The sequence below is a fragment of the Anabrus simplex genome, chromosome 3 (genome assembly GCF_040414725.1).
Source record: "Anabrus simplex isolate iqAnaSimp1 chromosome 3, ASM4041472v1, whole genome shotgun sequence".
NCBI classification, from domain to species: domain Eukaryota; kingdom Metazoa; phylum Arthropoda; class Insecta; order Orthoptera; family Tettigoniidae; genus Anabrus; species Anabrus simplex.
In genome coordinates, this window is record NC_090267.1 from 356,336,491 (window position 1) to 356,355,984 (window position 19,494).

Below are 19,494 nucleotides of genomic sequence, written 5' to 3' on the forward strand. Positions count from 1 at the left end.
AGTTGTTCAGTTAGCATGCGGTCTAAAATTCTCCATACTCACAGTGTGTTGCTGCTTGCTTTAATTTGGGAGTGAAGCTTGCGATTGTCTCCCCTGCCCTTTGCACGACGCTCCGGTATTTTATTCTCTCTGCATATTTATTGCGACTGGCATCAACACGGTCCGTCAACTTCGACTGAATTTCGCTGTATATGATAGTTTCCGGGTCGATGTGGCTTACAAGAAACTTTAAAGCGTCGTTGAGTTCTCCGCCCATGTAGACACGTGCGTACTGCGCCTGCTCTTCTTTTGGAACCTTACTCAGCCCGAGCGTCCAGGTAAACCGCGTGAAATAGTCCCCTATGGTGGTCCCATCTGCAGCGCTATGTGCAGGCATCAAAAACTGTGGTGGTCGAGGCTGTGTTTGTGGCGCTGACTCGTTCGCGGTGGCACCTCGCACGGTGGATTCCCTGGGAGCGTTGGCGATCATCCGTGAAAAAGCCTGAAGAAGTTCCGTGGGCACTCCTTGCGACATGTTGAAGGAGGATGGTTCACTATTTCACTGATACTCTAACACGTGTGATGTTGATCTTCGCTCGGTAGCACGTGGTCGCATTGGGGTTAAGTTTCGCACGAGTTCCACTTCGCTATTTATCGGGTACACGCGGTGTTTTTTTGTAAACCTCACTTAGGGGGATCGTTCACTCGACCACTGATACACTAACCCGCGTGATGTCGTTCTCCGTTCAGTAGCATGTGGTCGCGTTGACGTTAAGTTTCGCACAAGTTTCACTTCACTAAACTTTTTCTCGAGTGAACGAGTCGTTATTTATCCATTCCACTCCTGATACCCTTTCGTATTTGTGGGTTGATTATTATAACACAAACTGATTAAAGAACCCTTGTATTTAGAGAATAAAACTACAGTTAAGTACGGAGAAGAACAAAGATCATGGTTAGTTGTTGCAAGTCTCTCTGTGTGCACTGTACTACCAACTGTCGGGTGTGAAATCGCATTTATTACACAGAGTTTGAATACATAACAATACCTTTGACTGTTCTCTCTTATTTCAGAAACAGCTGATTCAAAACTTTGTTATGCATTGGATATGTTAACTGCATTGGCACTATGCATCTGAATCGTGTTATACAAAGTAACATCATGTGTCTTTGTCTCATAGACGTATTTCAGAAAAAGCAAAATTCTGAATTGTTGAGTAATTTTCAAGATCAAAACACTCGTTTATTGTTACATCATCACAACCATCTTCGTTCCCAATCTTCTCAAAACATTCCCTTTAAATGTGATTTGTTTTCATGAATACTACTCACAACCCGAGAGTGAAAGTTCCATCTTGTTGAAGAACCTCTTGGAATCCGTTTATTAAAAACTGATCCCAAGACATCGCTTCTCTTAGGCAATGAAAGAAAAAAACATAGTGAATCCTGTAATGTTTGCTAAGAACAACCTAACAGATTTTATGTTCTTGCTACAAGCGTTTCATATTACCAAATTTAGTTGATGAGAGTAACAGTGAACGTACAGTACTTGGCGTACGGAAAAGGATTTGGCATCAGAGCCTGAACACCTCCCTTACTCCCTTGCATCAGCGCGGCTCCATCAAGGCCTGAGCTGTGAGCTTTTCCTCAACATGGAATGTTCAAGCCCCTTCTTCAGAACGTCGCTGAGTTCATAGGCCGTCCTACCAGTAACATTTTCAAAGGAAAGGAATCTTTCAACAAGCTTATTGTCCTTAGTGTACCGCAATATGATAACCAATTGGCTCTGGCAAAGTGATGTCTGTTGCTTCATCTGTCTGCACGGAAACAAATATTGCAGCGTTGATATCTTTAACTGAGTCTTCAATGTATACTTGATTCATACAGTCTAATTGTTCGTTTTGTATAATGTGTGGTGTATATTTAGAAATTGCTGTGTGAGTGCTGTTCAGGTGGTCATCCAACACACTGCCGTGATTACCAAGAAGATATAAAAAATCTAAGAAATAACCACGCTTTGCTGTGTCCTGTATTTTATTATGGCCCCTCAATCCTAACTCGTGAGTTCCACAAAATTTTTAGCACTCTACTGCTCTATTTATTATGTGTCTATTTTTGTGACTACTTCATTATGTTTCTGGATTGACATTTTATACCATCCATCCATCCATCCATCCATCCATCCATCCATCCATCCATCCATCCATCCATCCATCCATCCATCCATCCATCCATCCATCCATCCATCCATCCATCCATCCATCCATCCATCCATCCATCCATCCATCCATCCATCCATCCATCCATCCATCCATCCATCCATCCATCCATCCATCCATCCATCCATCCATCCATCCATCCATCCATCCATCCATCCATCCATCCATCCATCCATCCATCCATCCATCCATCCATCCATCCATCCATCCATCCATCCATCCATCCATCCATCCATCCATCCATCCATCCATCCATCCATCCATCCATCCATCCATCCATCCATCCATCCATCCATCCATCCATCCATCCATCCATCCATCCATCCATCCATCCATCCATCCATCCATCCATCCATCCATCCATCCATCCATCCATCCATCCATCCATCCATCCATCCATCCATCCATCCATCCATCCATCCATCCATCCATCCATCCATCCATCCATCCATCCATCCATCCATCCATCCATCCATCCATCCATCCATCCATCCATCCATCCATCCATCCATCCATCCATCCATCCATCCATCCATCCATCCATCCATCCATCCATCCATCCATCCATCCATCCATCCATCCATCCATCCATCCATCCATCCATCCATCCATCCATCCATCCATCCATCCATCCATCCATCCATCCATCCATCCATCCATCCATCCATCCATCCATCCATCCATCCATCCATCCATCCATCCATCCATCCATCCATCCATCCATCCATCCATCCATCCATCCATCCATCCATCCATCCATCCATCCATCCATCCATCCATCCATCCATCCATCCATCCATCCATCCATCCATCCATCCATCCATCCATCCATCCATCCATCCATCCATCCATCCATCCATCCATCCATCCATCCATCCATCCATCCATCCATCCATCCATCCATCCATCCATCCATCCATCCATCCATCCATCCATCCATCCATCCATCCATCCATCCATCCATCCATCCATCCATCCATCCATCCATCCATCCATCCATCCATCCATCCATCCATCCATCCATCCATCCATCCATCCATCCATCCATCCATCCATCCATCCATCCATCCATCCATCCATCCATCCATCCATCCATCCATCCATCCATCCATCCATCCATCCATCCATCCATCCATCCATCCATCCATCCATCCATCCATCCATCCATCCATCCATCCATCCATCCATCCATCCATCCATCCATCCATCCATCCATCCATCCATCCATCCATCCATCCATCCATCCATCCATCCATCCATCCATCCATCCATCCATCCATCCATCCATCCATCCATCCATCCATCCATCCATCCATCCATCCATCCATCCATCCATCCATCCATCCATCCATCCATCCATCCATCCATCCATCCATCCATCCATCCATCCATCCATCCATCCATCCATCCATCCATCCATCCATCCATCCATCCATCCATCCATCCATCCATCCATCCATCCATCCATCCATCCATCCATCCATCCATCCATCCATCCATCCATCCATCCATCCATCCATCCATCCATCCATCCATCCATCCATCCATCCATCCATCCATCCATCCATCCATCCATCCATCCATCCATCCATCCATCCATCCATCCATCCATCCATCCATCCATCCATCCATCCATCCATCCATCCATCCATCCATCCATCCATCCATCCATCCATCCATCCATCCATCCATCCATCCATCCATCCATCCATCCATCCATCCATCCATCCATCCATCCATCCATCCATCCATCCATCCATCCATCCATCCATCCATCCATCCATCCATCCATCCATCCATCCATCCATCCATCCATCCATCCATCCATCCATCCATCCATCCATCCATCCATCCATCCATCCATCCATCCATCCATCCATCCATCCATCCATCCATCCATCCATCCATCCATCCATCCATCCATCCATCCATCCATCCATCCATCCATCCATCCATCCATCCATCCATCCATCCATCCATCCATCCATCCATCCATCCATCCATCCATCCATCCATCCATCCATCCATCCATCCATCCATCCATCCATCCATCCATCCACGGGCAGTATCCAGTATTAGGGAGATAGTAGGTTCGAACCCCACTGTCGGCAGCCCTGAAAATGGTTTTCCGTGGTTTCCCATTTTCACACCAGGCAAAGGCTGGGGCTGTACCTTCATTGAGGCCACGGCCGCTTCCTTCCCTCTCCTAGCCCTTCCCTGTCCCATCGTCGCCATAAGACCTATCTGTGTCTGTGCGACGTAAAGCAACTAGCAAAAAAAAAAAACTTTTTCTTAAGTGATCGCAAAGAAACTGAAAATTTAATGAACATTTCCCTTGGTATGTTATTCCAATCCGTAACTCCCCTGCCTATAAACGAAAATTTGCCCCAATTAATCCTCTTGAATTCCAGCTTTATCTTCATGTTGTGATCTTTCCTACTTTTAAAGACATCAGTCAAGCATATTCGTCTACTGATGTCATTCCACGCCATCTCTCCACTGACAGCTCGGAACATACCACTTAGTCGAGCAGCTCGTCTCCTTTCTCCCAAGTCTTCCCAGTCCAAACTTTGCAACAGTTTTTTAACGCTACTCTTTTGTCGGAAATCACCCAGAACAAATCGAGGGGCTTTTCTTGGATTTTTCCAGTTCTTGAATCAAGTAATCCTGGTGAGGTTCCCATATACTGGAACCTTACTCTAGCTGGGGTCTTACCGGAGACTTATATGTCCTCTCCTTTACATCCTTACTACAACCCCTAAATACCCTCATAACCATGTGTAGATATCTGTACCCTTTATTAACAATCATATTTATGTGTTACCCAATAAAGATCTTTCCTGATATTAACACCTATGTACTTACAATGATCCTCAAAAGGAACTTTCACCCCATCAACACAGTAATTCAAACTGAGATGACTTTTCCTGTTTGTGAAACTCACAACCTGTCTTTTAACGCCGTTTATCATCATACCATTGCCTACTCTCCACCTCACAACATCATCGATATCATTTTGCACTTGCTCACAGTATTAACACCAATATTAACAGTCCCAATTATTTTGTATTTACGGGTATTTTCAAATTGTAGTGCGCTTTGCTCATGGGTTTTAATTCGTTCACTTAAATTTTAGATTCTTAGACCCAGTCGTTGACCACAATCCTTCAGCACGAAGTGGTACACACTAAAAACGAAACAGACTTTGTTTCTCTTCACTCACTGTTAACCATGACTTTTTTGAACCATGTTTTAGAGATAGTTTATTTTTCTTGCCTTCAAGTTGATACGACGTGAAATCATTTTGTTGGTAAGCACCTAAACGTTTAATTTGAATATTTTCTTTTCAGACTTAATGAACTGAAGGGAGTTTTTAATAATCAGTCCACTCTATTAATCTTAAATTAGACATTCGCTTGTCCACTATAGAATTGAATCAATCATTTAAGAAAGGGCACATGTCCAGAATCGCAACTTTTGAGGAGGAGCAAAAAAGTGATTTAAAAGCCAGTCTTTTTAGTTACGTTAAATGTATGTATTTTGTCCGTTATTGTTAACGGTTGTGCATAGGTTACGTTATAAAATATGGAATAAAGATGAAGGATTTTATGGTAATTGGCAGATTAAAAAATGGATATATGCCCCTTCCACACTGATGGCTGAATGAAAATCGGTTTTGGAGCAAAAACACTTTGTTGATTCAGATAATTTAGACACACTGTGTCGTTGTTCTACAATAATAAACATTTGAATGGTAACAGTTAATCGCAATCATCGTCAGTCACACGAACAGTTGGCCATGCAAGTATTTCGTTGAAAAAGTCTTTGTACTCCCCCGGAATGTACACTTCTAGACACTTTAGGTCATTCATCTTATTCCTGTCAATAGGAATTGGTTCGTCGTAGGCTAGTTCATTAGGAAGCTGAACGCTGTTGTCTAGATGCAAACGGAAGGAGTGTTCAATAAGGGCATTGATGAACTGTTTTGTCCGTACGGTTCCCGGATCATTGACAGAGTAAAAAAGTGCATGAATTATGCTGGCTGGAAACGAATTTTCAAGTTGGTAGGCACTCCTCTTCCTCGAGATTCATCTACAACCCTCTCCTCTTATAACATTTCGGCCACCATGCAGTAAAGTTAAGAATATCACTCGTCTCTACCAGAATGATGGTGAACTTGTCATGACGTTTAGGTGCCCGTAAGATGATTTCACAATATTTTCTCACATCATAAATTCGATCAATTTTTTTAACAGCTCGTTTAATGATAGCAGAATCTCTATCACAGGCAGTGAATGAGTGCCCTCGCATAGGGAAGTAATGGTGAATGGTTTCAAATCGCTTCATGTCAACAAGTGCTGCACATAATCGGATCACTGTATGATTTTTATTCTGCCCTACATCGCCACCAGAGAACAGTCGAAGTTATTTTACACTCTTTGGTACACATGTTTGGATATAGTCTAACAAAAAACTACACACTTCATTGACACCTTTGCGAGCTTTACCTTCGTGGTAAACATGAAGCACTGACGAATTTGTTTACATATTGTGAATGCCAAACGTGTTCACCCAAATCTGTCGCATGTACAATGTGCCCTGCAATGGTATTTTTGGCAGGGGAAGGTTTTGACAATAATCAAAACACAGTCTTAGTATTTCGGTATTACTCTTGCATTCTAATGCAGTATTCTTCAGGCAGAACAGGCAGATGTTCCTCCCGGTAAGCAACGAATTCATTCAGGAAAGGGCACTTATCCAGGGACATGTGCCGTTTCTTAAATGACTTCCAAACAGCATCCAAATGAACCTTAAATATCAGCACGTTACAGGCTGGATAAGTGACCTTTCTTTTGTGACAAGGTGCGCCCGGATGAAAGGAATGTTAATCTGAAAAATAGAATGGAAAATGACAATTTTGACATGTGCCCTTTCTTAAATGACTGATTCAATTGAGAATTGCCATACCGCAATAATCACACTTCCGCGCACAGGCAAATGAACCGAACGTGAAATAAAGCCAGTTCAACTGGCCGGCTTTGTCTGGCCCCAAACGACGGGATCACTCTCCAGCAACACCCATCAATACTACCGCTCTGCCGGGGAGGCGTGGAGATGATGTGAGCCAGTCGACTGATATGCCGCTGAGAACACGTGGGAAGGAGAAGACTGTTCGCGTTGAATACCATACTCGCTTCACAGTGTTTGTAATAACAATTACAAATAATAAAATACAAAAGTGTTCAAAAGTGGCGCCCGGGCCTCTGCCCCTTATAGTAGATCCGCCCTTGGTCTGGGTATTGTAGTTGTTCTTGGTAAGGTCAAATTTTTTCATGCAGTGAACAGCCTCTATCGTGTATAGTGTACTTTTAGGTATGTTTGTGATTTGTTGGGAAACTTGCAAAAAGTACCATTTTGTAAATTCTGCCGCAAGAGGTCTTCACTGACGCTTTTATTATTTTTTTGTGTTTTAATCTTAGCACATTGAACGCATTTCCTTTTCAATAATACTATTAGTTTTGAAGGCGCCATTGTTGATCTTTATTCATGTTAAAGGTGTATGTTGATTTATTAAGTAATTTTGAATAACATGAAGTTTACTGCTACTATTGTATAGTTTAATGGTCGTGTAGGGATTTTTTTTTTCTGATATTCTTCTCCTACATCATGAATACTCTGTGTATATTGTTTCTCCATGTAAGCTGGAATCAACGAATAGTCGATTTTCTTTTGATCGTTCTCACGGCGTGGCTCCTGGCGTTATTCTTGTTTTCTTTTTGGAAGTTGAGAGCACTGACTACCCTTGGCATTCACTTCGACCATCTTTTCTGTCGAGTGTGAGCGGTAAAAAGGTATGTCGGACAAAGAGGGTGTTAATTTGCATCTTGAGTTTTGCTGATTGAATGTACATTGGAGTAGAAATAGTGCTTTAAAGAAAATACTGTAATAAAGGTGTAACTAGGGTACACTGTAAAATTTAAGGGAATAATCATCTTATGTCGTGTAATGCAAATGGATTCCCATGTGCCTGGCTAAGTGCCGTCAAGTCGATTGTTAGTTTATTTGGGCAGTGTAATTAATTTCTGAAAATTTGGTAATGAACGCATCTCAAGCTACACGTATTTCCATGGATACCGATTTCCTTTCGTTGTTTGAAGTAGTTCTTGTTTAGGCTCGTTACTAGCGGCATTTCGGTTGTATTTACCGTGACCATGACCCTCGAGAGAAATACGCAGTTGAGATGTGAAATTTTATTTCTCTTTTTACGTTGATATCCAGTCATGTCTTACTATTAATCTTATTACTGTGTAAACATACTAGATACTTGCGGCCATTTATTCACGAACTAAGGTGCCAAATTATTTCATTTTAATGTTTGTATTTCAGTGTTTTTTAAATCCTTGTAATCTCTTGGTGTGTCTGTGATTGATTCTTCTCTATTTGACTTTCGTAGTCCGGTAGAAAATGGCTTATCCAGAGCGTGTTGGCGATGTCGCCGATGAGGTTGAAGAGGTTGAAGAAGAGGAGGAGACCACCGGAGTGGACGGTGTTACATCTCAGATATTACGGCGACCGGATGTTTTGGCTGCACTGCAAGGTCGATTACATGCAGAAATGTTGGAGGTATGTGCTGTTTATATGATATCCCTGTGTTAGTAGGTTTTATAACGTGGTTTAATAGACATGCACAACTGTGATCTACGCAGCTTTGTCCAAGCATTAGGAAATGATGGATTTTACAATATGTCTTTATGCAGATATGAGTCTACTTTGATTATCTCTTCCTTATATGGCTCTGTCTGTTAGGTCATCAGCCAAAAGACTAGAGGTTATGCGATCATAAGGAAACTGCAAAAACATACGCCGTCAGTCAGGTATACTAGGCAAGATGAGGTATGAGGTAGTCTGCCATTGATTCCTCATCAAATGAGTGTGCCATTGCAGCATAACCAGCTCTCTGAATAATTCCTTTGATAATGCTAGGTCAAGTGGCGGTTACATCGCACATTCCTATCTACAAAATGTCATTGTAAAATTTGTCACAAATGGAACATAATTGCTTTTACTTAAATGAAGTGAAAAATCTGCAGTAAATTAAGAAATACCATCGTTATTAGAGAAATGGGGATACATACTTGGTCCCTGTATACAGGACTCCTTTATGTTGTATTCCGCTGCTGGTGCCGTCTTTTGTTTATTTCTTGAGGTCCAGGGCTAGCACCGAGGAATGGGAGTGCTATGTCTGTGGATTCTCATTATCTTTGTCCATATGACTAGAGCGGCCAGTTCAAACAGCAAAATGGAGGTCAACAGCATTCACTATGTTATTTCGTTCTTCAATGAGGCAAATGACCATGTTATAGTGATGTGGCTGGAACTCTGTAGAAATATAGAAAGGGACACTCAAGAATTATAACATAAAATGTTATTTTAAATGCTGCTATTCTCACCTGAAAATGATTGTGGAAGTGGGATGTGTTCAATACGCTAGCCAGGGACCAACCCACCCGCCTCTAGAAGTACATTTGCTTTTATAACAATACTGTTTTAGATGCCATACTCCATTGCTTATAACGGTGATTGGTTCACGTATGGAAGAGGATGACGTCATTGACACCTAGGATGAGGCAGAAATTGTTACCAACCATGGCAGAAGAAAAAAATTATGAAGCGACCTGGGAAGTTTGAAATGGCCTCGGTGCGAGACATAAAGATCATTTATTAGCTTTAAGGTATTTTTGCACCTCGAGGCCAATCTGTCATGAGAACAGTGGCTCCCTTCGAGAGGCTCTTAACTATGGCTGCGGCGCATACTGCCCGCACGGCAAGAAAAAAAATGTAATTTAGTAGCTGTAACCTATCATTTTAAATCCAGGCCAAGCTCTGTTATGAGAACAGTAGGGAGCCATACTCCCTTCGGGAGGCTCTTAATTATGGCTGCGGCGCATACTGTCCGCACGGCAAGGAAAAAGTCATTTAGCGCTTCTAAAATGCAAGAAATACTTCACAATACCCTCACTTTTCCTGAAATCCTCCTACCAAGGGGCATAGGCCTTCTTCACCTGAATGTCACAACCTCCACAAACAGCCATTGCAAACTGACAAGAAGACAGCTGTACAAGCAACAGTTGGCAGCATTGTCGTTCCTCTCAGCGCTTCTAGTGCGACAGTTAACCCGTGTGTGCCACCTGGTGGTGGCACGTGTTACTAATCCTTGCGTGTCCCTTTCTATAGTTGTGCCTGGAACTCTACGGAAAAACAACTAAGGACGCATTCAACAACTTGGTGCTGCACATTACAAAGAAATATCGTAAGTACCACAATAAATCACTAGTCCACAGAATTCTTTGTATGTACGTTGGCCATAGCTTTTTGTCGCCTGTTAAATCTTGCATATCACGATACAATTCAGGAAATGTCATTGACAACTGCAGCAATGAAATGAAAGAAAAGAACTTCAGTGAACACAGACATCACACACACAATTGTTGAAAGTGTAAGACAGACATGCGTGTGATACTGTGAGCGTAGCACCAAAAGAACTTAAAAGTAGGTATACATGATTTTCTCCAAAAATAAAATATTTCTTAATTTACTGCAGATTTTAGACTTCAACTGTGTAAAAGCAATTATTATGTTCCATTTGTGACAAATTTTATAGTGACATTTCGTAGATAGGAATGCGCGACGTAACCCAAGTGGCCCTGATGGTTTAGGTGCTAGCCTTCTGGTACCAACATGACAAGTTTGATCCCAGTTCTTTCCGGTGGTATTTGAAAGTGGTTAAATATCCCTTTCTCTGCCAAGCTAAAATGCTTTAGTACTGCTAAGGGCCGGTTCTACCACCTACTGGTAAAGTAGCGTGTAACTTGCCCTCCGCGTAAAAGGATGTTTCCGTTCGACCACTCCCGGGTAGTGCTATCGGCAGCATAAATCGCCGTTACCCGGCGCGTAATTTATCGGCCACTTCGAGGACCCGATAAGACATTACCTAATGGAAATTCTAAGTTCCCATGGAGGGAATTAGATATTTTTCCACCAATAGAGCTGATCTAAAATTTAGATGTATGGCTTTTCAGGCGTTTGCTCTATTTACCAGCATTTCATCTTAGGTCTGACACTTGACTCTTCAGAGACATTACCTGCCGGGCAGGTTTTAAGAGCTGAACATTACTAGCTGTATTTCTGGTGACACAACTCAAATTAGCTTAGTATACTGAAAAAAAAAAGCATTATACTGTAACAGTGATCGATATTGTATTGCAGGATTTTGAACATTGATGCTTCCTTAGAGTTGCAATGGTCACACCAGCGCCTCGCATTGATTTTGTACATCAAGCTTTCGCAAAGAAACCCTACAAGGATATAAAATCTAAACCTATTCGGATGTAATTTCAAATGAGATTCAATATTCTACTTTTTCAGTTTTCAAACACCAGGTATAACTTGCTTCTATGTATTCCTATTACCTCAAGGTACCTCGTAGCGTAATGGCTAACGCGCACAGTTTATAATACGAGGTTTGCAGGTTCGAGTCTTCATTATGACGATTTTTTTTCATTTTTTTCATTATTAGTGTTGTATCAATCTGTATGCCTCTTTTCATGCGTTCTTTTGTTAATAACATATTTCATTGAAATGTTTAATCATAATATTATGTCTACTAGGAAAATGCTTTATAAGTGTGTGCTACTTATAGAAAGTGATGTTACGATTAATATAGCATACCGTATAGGACTGTCGCCCAGGTAGCAGATTCCCTATCAGTTGTTTACATAGTCTTCTTGTAAATGATTTCGAAGAAATTGGAAACTATTCCATTCCCGAATTCCTCTTCCTATCATGGATATTTACCCTGATTAGTTCTTTAACAGTATGGTACCTTCCAACTTGATCGTCATAAACATTAGAATGAAATGCATTATAAATAAATGGAAGCATGTGGAACTAAATGAGGTCACAGAGCTAGTTGCAAATAGAGCAACGTGGAGATACTTGATCAATTCACAGAAGCCTGTAGATAGAATGCTCAAAGGCAATAAGTTCCTAAGAAAGATGTTGGGTGCATATACGTATATGGATGCGCGTGAAAAAGAGTTAAGAACAACGGCAGGGAACGAAAATATTTTTTAAAATGTAAATTAGAAAGACTATGAAAACCTGCGTACCTTCTATTACGGAGCGAGCGACTTGACCAGTCTACTACGAGAATACTTTCCAAAAACGTTGCCTTACGTGACAGCTTATAACTGGCGTAAGAAAATGTAATCTCGAGATTTTAATTCCAATTAGATATTGATTTTGAAGCTCTTAGATTAAAATCACGAAAGCTTGACATAAATCGTTGTCCATAACTCTTAAGACTCCCTTTATTAGGCTTTTTGAAGATAATCAACAGATGCAAGCACAGGAAAATAAGACAATCGAAATGAGCTTCATAAATCTGACGATAGATAGCACCACACTCGAAAGTGAGAAGTCGCTGAAAATCAGTCTAGCCAACTCTGTATATCGGTGTCTAGGTCCTGGTAGCTACCCAGCGCTTGCGCGGAGGTGGTTGCATGCAACGCAAAGTACCAGCTGCTTTACACCCGCAGGTAGTTTACCTCCCGGGCAGCTGCCAGCCACTTTACCAGCAGATGGTATAATCGGCCCTAAAACTACCATCCTAAATTAAGGGTAGAAATTCAGTATGCGCAACAGAAGTTTCATAGCATCATAGGGGAATTGAAATGTTACAAATCTTATGTTGAATATCGTGTAGAGGAGAGATAGGGACCCACCTGCTGTCCCCCAGATGTAGATTTACTTTTATAACCTGATATAATTGATCACACGTCATTATAACCTAATATAATTGATTTCCGTTGGCTGAGATACAATCGGATATGACTTCATTCCCAGCAATGAAGTGAAATGAATTCAGTTACCAACCAGTGCGCAGTAATAACAACTAAATCCAATGTGTAACGAAACAATGTTCAGTCAGACCAATGGCTTTGTCACTAGCTGGTATGATAAAAATTACTTCAGCTTTTTGAATGTGCTGTTCGCACCATACGGAATGCTACAGGCCTAACACTGCTTCGTGGCCCTAATCTGGGGGATTACGCCCCCAGTCCAATAGTTTTGTCAATAACCTAACCTAACCTAACCAACCCTGACCAGTGGTTTTGTCACTACCCGGACCTAACCAATCCAGACCAGTGGTTTTGTCACTAGCTGGACCTAACCAATCCAGACCAATGGTTTTGTCTCAAGTTGGCAGCCCTGTGCATCGCGCGATCACGGCTATTGCAGGAAGTCGGTGAGAAAGAAACAAATGACAGTGCTGTCGTGCCTAGATGTCTGCCCTGAAAAAGTGTTGTAACTGAACTTTTGCCAAATTTTGTACTAGTCTCAGTTTTGAAGCTGTTTTTAATGTTTCATGATATATCCATCTATATGTTGTGTGATTTAGGCTACTTTGTTGGTGTTTGTGTTTATGTTAAAGAAAGTCAATGAATTATTAATTTTCACTTTCTGTAATTAATTGTGCAAATTTGAATTAGTATTTGGCATAGGAATAATTATTTCACATAGGCCCTACATGTTAATGTCGCTGTTGGAATCCCTAAACTGCATTTTTTTAAATGTTATAAGTTTTAAATCCCTCTTCTTCCTCTTCATCCATTAATAAATTTTTAATTGCGCACAATGTGCATGAATACAAGTATACAAAGTATTACACTGTCTTACAAAAGTTTCTCAGATTCTGTTCTCAATTTGCACTTTAGTACATGGTATCTCTTGCAGTATTCACCACATCTTCTGCACTTGGTCATGGCAGTGGTCATGGAATTGCTTGGATTCACACAGTTTATGGTGAAATCCATGCACGGCGAGCCTTGTTGATATGTCTTAATTAATAATCTCCTTGCATCCACTCAGAGTTAATCATTGCAGTAGTGAAGTAAAAATCGTCATATGAAGTTCTGCATTAGTGCCATATACGCCGTAGTGGTGGGGAGCAGGAACTTCAGACGCATCTCTTCTACATAGAACAGTTTACTTTTCGGCACGTAAGTTAGGCGCGAAGGAGTGTACTTGGATAGACAAAGTGATCTCTTAAGAAATGCTGATTTTACATTCTCTAAACTTTGCAATTATGCCTTGGTAAGATGCACCCATGTTTTCTATCCCGTAGGACGCAACTGGACTAACTTTGAAATGAAATAACTCTTATGTCCGTTGTCAGCAACAAGCTGCTGAGAAGTTTGATGTCACCCATTGCTTTAATGGCAGTGTTTGTCTTTCTTTGACATGAAGGGAAAATTGTTTTCCAGCTGAAAAGTTATTCCCAAGTACTGGAAACTTCATACTGATTTTAACTGCCGGTCCCTATAGTAGAATGTTCCCTTCTTGCCTCCTCTCGTAAAAGACATCGAGATGGTCTTATCCTCATTCAGTCTCAGCTTAGTTTCTTCTGCCCATTTACTCACTTTGTTAAAATTACTTTGCTGGTCAGGCTCTGAGATGGACGTTGCGCCGTTCCCGCATCCAGGTCAAGTCGCAATTAGATCCAGACTAGCTCAGTGTATAATCATTTTCCAATCGTTGTTGAATTCGGGTCATGAGTTCGATATCGAGAGTGGATCATTGGGGTATATGGTTGAATAAACGTAACCTACGGATTGGACGTCTCCAGTTCGCGGTCCGGAATGTTTCCGCAAATTTCTCGTTAATTCTTAACCTATGCTTAAGGCTAGATACTTAACCTAATAAGTCATTGAAAGAGTAAGTTTTTCTAATGCTATTTTATTAAATATAGAGAAAGGTCTTGAAAAAGTAAATGAAATAATCTGACCTCAAGTAAAGAGGAATCTTATTATTAACTGACTTCAAAGTTCATCTATCATTCAAAATGTTTTAAAAGAGAAAAGAGGCCTCTAATTAACTCATTGCGGACCGTGGACGGCGTAAGACGTTTAAGCTTGCTCCTATGCTGCGGGCCGTGGACGGCGTAAGACGTTTAATGTTCCGCGCGAAGCAATGCTGTTTATATTCGTCATCTATGCATTCTTGCACCTTAGCCAGCGTTACTGGTTGTAGCAGGAAGTTGGTTGACCTTTTTGAGATAACCGTCGCGTTGAGTGGGCTTATGTTTATCTTAGCTGTTTTAGTGGGAATATCTCAGCACTTCCTCACGCGTCAAGACGGTACTTGAGATTTCAATGCAGTGCATGTCGTTCTTACCGAGTGTAGTATAATGGTTTATAAAACAAAGTTTCTTACGGAAGAAAAAGTATTAAGTATTGTTCACAATGATTATTCTGGTGCTGAACTTATTCCTGAAATAGACTCAGATAGTGAAAGTGACGAGAAAATACAGATTCCCGAATCCGATAGGCCTACAGAGAAAAGTGAAGTGCCTGATACATATCATCCTAGTTATTGTCCACCCGTCCACCATTTACAGAGAATTCAGGTATAAACGTTCAAATAAAATATAAGCAGGATATTTTGAGTTACGTGAGTATTTTCATGAATGACGAATTTTATCAGTATGTGTGCGAGCAGACCAATCTATACGCGAGTCAAGTGATAAGTGCGGCGCCGCGGCCTTTCACAAAGATATCGATCATGCAATCGTGGAAACCGATTAGTCCAAAATCCTGATATAAAAATGTACTGGACCGAAGACCCTGTTTTTCATACTCCGATATTTTCTAATACAATGTTCCAAATACGCTTCCTTCATATTCTTTCATTTCTTCACTTCTGTGACAGTAATCATTATGCCGAAAATACAGATAGGCTGTATAAAATTAGATGTATTTTGAAACATGTGACACCAGATATCACACCCTAAATATTTACTAGTGGTAAGCACAAAGTATCATTTTTGTAACGTTTATAGTTTAGGAGCAATCGTAAATTGTATTAAGTGATGCACGTCGAGGGCCGGGCATCAAAATGGCCGGTCCAGGCATTCAAGTGTCCCGCTCAGAAGCTGGTACTGAACGTGTTAAATTGAAAACAAGAAGTTAAAAATATATACAAGTTTGACTGGGAGCTGAAAATGTCTCTGCAGATTCTTTAGGGTGTAATAAACTATAAAAAATCACGTTTCTTTCTTTCATCTATCTTCACATAATCTTAAAATTTTCACTTGATTTACACATATATCACCTAATCAATTAACAGTAAGTTAGCTTCACTTGTCAGTAGGTGTCCATATTCCATTTATCAGCATAAGTGTTTGTTGTGATAAAAATAAAATATTTTTTAAAATCATTTCAAAGTTCTCATCGTTATTCATTTATATGGAAGAAAAGATAATTCATCAAGTCATCGCTTCATTCTAAAATTAAATAATTGAAATATCATTACTATTATTTACTCAAGTTGTTCATTAAAAATAAATATTAATTTCAAAATTAATTTAAGTGCCAAAACATTAATTATACACTATCTGTCATCATGCTGTCATTCACATCTGACAACTATTCAGTGAAATTCTCCTAGACATTGAGTAGTCTAACTTGTAAGAAGACTCTTATCAGTCACTGTCATCCTTCAATTGCAGATAATATTACCAGTGATATTCAATGTAACCAAATAAGCTTCCAAACTTTTTTTGTTTTTAATGAACATATTTGTGGTTAGAAATTCGTACGAAAATAGGCTAAATTTGTGTTATCCTCCCTGTGTGGATTAATTTTTGATCTGCAGGTATCTGTTAAGAGGCACGTTATATAGGCCTAGATCGTATTCGGTACTATATGTGTATTACTGAAAAACTAACATGCACTTGAGAACCAAGTATAACTATCCTCTACCTTAAAATTGCGTCAATTGACCTAACACCGTCGATAAAATGATCTATTTCTTCACTCTTGACTAAACAATCACCACCATCATTCTTCATAATACTCGACCATTCTTCACATATAAATCAACTTCATATTACACATCTCATGTCTCACTTTACATGACACTAAGCATAATAATCCATTTTAATTTGATGCATGTTACTATATAATCATTATTCATCCACTTAACTATCCCATTGTGTTCTCAATTTTCTTCAGATTCCATTAATTATCTTCATATGTCTTCCTAAGACGTTGCTATAACCTGTATACGATTATATATCAACTCCACTTTGCAGCATTATGCCCTAATATAGACCTACTATTAATCACAATGTTGTATCACATCTGTATTTAAGCTAAGTTAACCTCTTTTCATTCAACATTGACAACATTACGTATGCAAGGTTTGCTTATCACTGGTTAAATACTTCCTAATCCAATGAACTTGTTATTCTGGTCAGATGACTACCTAATAACCTCTGATATTATTAATTTGGTTGACTTACTGCGTAACATCACTTCTGTGGATAACTTAAGATAGCACTTCACATGTACATTTCACAAAAATATAAAATGGCACTTCTCAAACAAAATATTATTTGAATTACGTACGATAGACTTAAGACTTATCTTTTCCTCCTGCTTCCCTCGTCGCTGTTACACGTCCAGCTGGCTAAGACGTTCTATATTTGCGTTCACGACATTGTATCAGCCTCTTGGGAACATCTGGGAAGGTCTTTGGTCTTCTTCGGTCATCAGGGGATTGATTTGTCGGCTCGTGTCCCCATAATCCAGGTAGCCCCCGCCTCAGCCTTTCTAGCACATGGCGTAGCTGGTTTCATGCGCAGTTGAAACAGGAATACCCCTTGATATGGTCATTTTCGTCATCTTATGATTACAAGGCCTGCTATGATCTAGTAATATGCTGTGACTAATGCTTCTTATAATGATATTAAAGTTCTGTAGTTTGCAAATATAGCTATTAAAGCTTCAATCGGAACGTTATTTAACTTCCTATATCTTGGTCTACAGGTTATTATTTCTTTCTAATGTCTTTGAGATAGAATTCTCTCGCTGGGTACGTCGCCTTCTCGGTACATCGTGATGTAGCAGTTGCATAGTATGCTGACTCAACTGTGCTGTTTTAATTTACGAATCTATCTAAATTCTGCAACGTCGATGTCTTGCAGGCTTCTTGTAGACTACCATTCTTTTTTTATCTTTTAATTTAAACCTTCTTTTACTCATTCAACCTTCTTGCATTAATTTGCTATAGCGATCTGCTCGTAGCTCCTTTCCGAATGAAATATTTTTTTCAATAATAAATTTTAACAATATTCTGTCTTCTTTCTTTTTTCACTGCCTTCCATATTTCATTCCCTTACTTGTACCTGGTGAAAGCATTATTTTTCTGACATTTATGAATGTTTACGTTTTATTTCCGACTTTCTCGTGGCATAGCGACCATTTTTGCTCCAGAAAATCTTCACTGCTAACAGTGAAATGGCACAACGTTAAGGTCATGTCATCTGCATACATGAGTAATTTGACAGTACTAGACGTTATCGATTTTGTAATGTCTGCCGTTGCTGTAATGAAGAGCAAAGGACTCCATAGTTTGTGCCTGATCTGGTAATGCCATCACTGATTTCCATCCAATTGCTGGTGAGCAGATCTTTGATTAGTGGAAGAAGTTACAAACTCTGGTCGGTGATCTTTCGTAATTTCTCTAAAAGAATAGTTCTGTCAATCGTGTCAAAAGCCTTTGAATAATCAATGAAGATGGCATGAAGTTTTCCTCTAGGTTGATCCAAGGCTTCCTCTATGTCCTGTTGAAGGCATTGAACTGCCTGAAGTGTTGACCTACCACTCCTGAAACCAAATTGGGAATTTGGAAGTTTGTCTGCAATTAACTCTGTAATGCGTTTATGAACTAAAGCAGTCAGGGTCTTGAAGAGGAAACACTCCAGTGCAATATCTCTGTAAGAATTGGGATCTGCTGTATCACCTTTCCCTTTATATAACATCCTAATTGTGGATTGTTTCCAACTTTCTGGTACTATACCTTGACTCAAACATTCGTTTAGCATTAGTGATATAGAGTTCTATAACACTGAGAAAGTAGCTTTCAAATGTTTGTTGAATAAGAGATCGGGGCCAGATGCTTACTTGTCTTTCAGGTTATGGGTGGTATGTGATATTTCATCTCGTGTGAATTCCACGCAATGGACGCTGGCATCCGTGTGGGGTAAATGAAAGTTTACCGGCTGCGTATCTCTCTTGTAGGATTGCAGTTAGATGCGTCTCCCATATACTCATCGGTATATTCCTTGGGAACGATGGTTGCCTTGGGCGAAGGGCTTTATATGGATTTAGTTTCGCTTCCTCAATTAGGAATGTCTCTTCCTTCTCTGAACTGTGTGTTTTTTTGCGACAAT

The 19,494-nt window shown here is 40.3% G+C and overlaps 1 protein-coding gene across 1 annotated transcript in view; it reads left to right on the top strand.

The window, feature by feature from the left end:
* Nucleotides 1-7,930: 7,930 nt before the first annotated feature.
* The window catches only part of LOC136866370 (nucleosome assembly protein 1-like 1), a 74,488-nt gene continuing 62,924 nt past the window's right edge, over nucleotides 7,931-19,494 (top strand). Inside the window, exons 1-2 of the mRNA XM_067143254.1 lie at nucleotides 7,931-8,050; nucleotides 8,653-8,822. Coding sequence (XP_066999355.1) covers nucleotides 8,664-8,822 — 159 coding nt within the window. The 5' untranslated portion in view covers nucleotides 7,931-8,050; nucleotides 8,653-8,663. The remainder of the gene's footprint in view (nucleotides 8,051-8,652; nucleotides 8,823-19,494) is intronic.